The sequence below is a fragment of the Frankliniella occidentalis genome, unplaced genomic scaffold (genome assembly GCF_000697945.3).
Source record: "Frankliniella occidentalis isolate FOCC.00 unplaced genomic scaffold, Focc_3.1 Scaffold14, whole genome shotgun sequence".
NCBI classification, from domain to species: domain Eukaryota; kingdom Metazoa; phylum Arthropoda; class Insecta; order Thysanoptera; family Thripidae; genus Frankliniella; species Frankliniella occidentalis.
Window position 1 is genome coordinate 1,165,962 of NW_026267144.1, and position 3,066 is coordinate 1,169,027.

The following is a 3,066-nucleotide window of genomic DNA, read 5'->3' on the forward strand; positions in this document are numbered from 1 at the left end:
GGGGGGAGGCTACGGAGAACGGAGCGCGGCCAGTGACCTCTTTTCCCGCTCGTTGCCACTACTATTGGCCAAAGTAGACGAGACGGGTTGTTGCAGCCGCAGCCCAGCCGCGGCCAAGACGGATCGGGCGAGGACAACGGCTCGGACAATTTTGGCCTTGTCCGGGCTGCGTGGCGCCCGTGGCGGCGCCGAGACCTCCCCCGCCCCGCGCAGCTCGACCTCAGGCAGCGCCGGCCACGATATGGTGAGCGTGCCCCCCCCCCCCGCATTAGCAGGGGCGCTACAAGCTGATTAGCAGTCCGCCCGCCCGGCACAGGACCTGCCAAGCCCGGCACGGCCGGCACGGGTCCTCGACCGGCCGGAAGCCACACAGGACACACATCCAGCACTTTTTCCTTCCGGCACGGTTGGGGCTGGGGACGGGGCGGGCGTGCGCGGGCGGGCTCGGGCTTAGGGTAGGGGCTCGTGGCGAGCTCCGGCCGCGCATCCGCCGGGGTCACCGGAGCGTGGCGCTCGCGCGCCCCCGCCCCCCGCCCCCCGCGGCGGCGTGGTGCTGGAGCACCACGAGGACGTCCTCGCCGCGAGGGAGTCGGCGGAGTCCCCCACGGAGCAGAAGGAAGCCCTGCGTGGGGCGCGGCAAGAGTAAAGCAGCTAGCCGTCACGGGAGACGCGGCGTCTGAGCGACATCTGAGCGACGCCCCCCGCGGGACCAGGCCGACGAGTCGAGCGAGCCGGGGGCGACGCCCCGCGAGAGCCCCGCGGCGCCCTGCGCTCCCACGCACCCGCCTCGGTTCCCACAGGACAGGCACCACCGCACAAGCCGCGGCACCGGGGACAGCCTGGTGCTCCCTCCAAGAGCGCTGCCCAGCACCGCAGGGCCTGAGGTGGTGGTTTTGTTGAATGGGGGGTGCATAGGATGACCGTTGAGCTCCTGGAGGCCCCATCACACAAGAACGTTTTCATTTGAAATGGAGGGAAGGGGAATGGAAAGGAAAATTTGTAAGTGGCAAAGATGCCTCAATCAACTTGTAAAATTTCGTTAGTATATATGTTCAAATTATTAGGTACATGCGCACCGCCCATTGAGAAAAAATTGTGGCAACCACCACGTAAGTGTCTGTCAGGCAGAGTGATAGGTTTCCAATGAATATTCAAGTAAAAATACAAGTAATAATGGTTTTACATGGGTCAACGGAACTGCTGTAGACTCCACCCTCCACACTCCCATATGTTAATGATACAAAAATTTTGTGGTCATATTTTTTAAAAAGGATCCTAAAATTTTAGTGGTTTTTAAATTAAAATTATTTACGAACATTTCTCTTTCAAAGAAAATTGAATGTGGTCACGACGTGAAGTCAAAAGCTGACTACTGTCTGAACATTGTAATTATAGACAAATTTCTGACAGTTGGTTCATTACTTAACTAATTAAATAGCAGCAGTCATTAAAGCAATGTTATTATCAGCCCTCAGAGAAGTTTCACTGATAACTTAATACATTCGATGAATTAAAACAAGATGTATTCTGTGTCACATACCTTTACTGACGGTATCCACATCGTGAGTTCTGATGCACTGGATAGAGAGAAGCACCAATAAACCCCACACTCCCCAACTACACAAATTCGCCATGGTCACCACACAATCATCACTAACAAAATCTCAACGTTTGTTTAACTCATTCGGTTTTCAGTCAAGGTTGTTTACTTCCGCGCGACCGCGTCGTCCGTGCACCGCGAGAGCATCAACAAAACTGAAAGGCGGAATCATGAGGAACGGAACGGACAACGGACTTGTCCGCGTTCACAAGAGCACGGCCCGCGCTGCTCTCACAGCAGGACAGCACCACAAGGGTTTGAGAGAGGGAGTATCGTCACCATGACGTCACAACACGAGTTGTTTTGAAATGTGTGTACTTTATGAGAAGGCGCAGGAAAGCAGCGGCTTGAGGAGAACCAAAAATCTTGTTTTGTTTGGGACACATGTGTCTTCGGTGAAACTTTAATTTGACTTAATTCTGAGGTAATCTCTCACAATCTGATCTGTGAAACTTTGTAAATTTGAAAGGAAGCTAATAGAAACGTCGCACTTTGAGTTACAAACTCAAAGAGTGTTGACTAGCCCTGTGTATTATGTTTATATTCTAAGTCTGACGTCAAGAGGTTATGCAGTTTCGTTTTTGTAGTCATTTTAAATGTTTTCCTTGTAAATTAGTGTTTCTATGCTTGTTATTGGGGGGTGAGATAATTCATTTCGCTACTGATTTGCCTCTAATTCCTCCAATTTTTTGTAGATATAGAAAATGATCATTCCTGTCCGCTGTTTCACTTGTGGAAAAGTGATCGGTAATAAATGGGAGGCGTACCTTGGACTTCTTCAGGCGGAGTATACAGAAGGGTGAGTTGTGTTTGCTAACCAGTGGGTATGACATTTTTCTACTTTAAAAAAATTTTGCTCTATGAATGGAATTATTAACTTTTCCTTGTCTGTTGACAGTGACGCCCTTGATGCACTTGGTCTGAAGAGATATTGCTGTCGGCGAATGCTTCTGGGACATGTAGATTTAATTGAAAAGCTTCTTAACTATGCACCACTTGAAAAATAATATTTATTAATCTCAAATCATAAATTATTAATTAAGTCTCATATTGAGGAGGGTTGTGAAGAATGCGTTATGTCTGTGCAAAACGTGTGAATGTCAGGAAGACCGCTGTCTTTTAAAATTCCGAATGATGTAAATAAACTGTACCTGGAAACTTACTGTACTATACTTCTTCGTTACTTCACAATTTCATAATTGTTCAAATGTACTCCCTAGAGTTATTTCTAATGTACACGCACATCATCTGTTTATGAAAAAAACTTTTATGTTAACATAAGAATATTTTTCATCAACAATAATGTTTTGTAACAAATCTCTGTTTATGAATTTGTTCACATCTTCTAAATTACACAAATTCATTCATTCTTTTTTATGTTACACTGACCTGCTAATTTTCTCATACCATTCACAGAAGAGGAGGGGGGGGGGGGGAGGCTACGGAGAACGGAGCGCGGCCAGTGA

General features: G+C 48.4%; 2 protein-coding genes across 3 annotated transcripts in view; one reads left to right on the top strand and one right to left on the bottom strand.

Annotated features, from left to right (window-relative positions):
* The window catches only part of LOC113203407 (disintegrin and metalloproteinase domain-containing protein 12), a 64,296-nt gene extending 62,497 nt beyond the window's left edge, over positions 1 to 1,799 (bottom strand). Inside the window, exon 1 of one of the 2 annotated variants that reach the window (XM_026418079.2) lies at positions 1,541 to 1,799. In XM_026418079.2, coding sequence (XP_026273864.1) covers positions 1,541 to 1,634 — 94 coding nt within the window. In that variant the 5' untranslated portion in view covers positions 1,635 to 1,799. The remainder of the gene's footprint in view (positions 1 to 1,540) is intronic. The other variant, XM_026418081.2, reaches the window with a different exon arrangement.
* An 82-nt stretch (positions 1,800 to 1,881) lies between these two features.
* On the top strand, positions 1,882 to 2,767 carry LOC113203408 (DNA-directed RNA polymerases I, II, and III subunit RPABC5). The gene is made up of 3 exons (XM_026418082.2): positions 1,882 to 2,024; positions 2,296 to 2,399; positions 2,499 to 2,767. The coding sequence occupies exons 2-3, from the start codon at positions 2,305 to 2,307 to the stop codon at positions 2,605 to 2,607; spliced, it is 204 nt and encodes a 67-aa protein (XP_026273867.1). The 5' UTR covers positions 1,882 to 2,024; positions 2,296 to 2,304; the 3' UTR covers positions 2,608 to 2,767.
* The last annotated feature ends 299 nt before the right edge of the window (positions 2,768 to 3,066 follow it).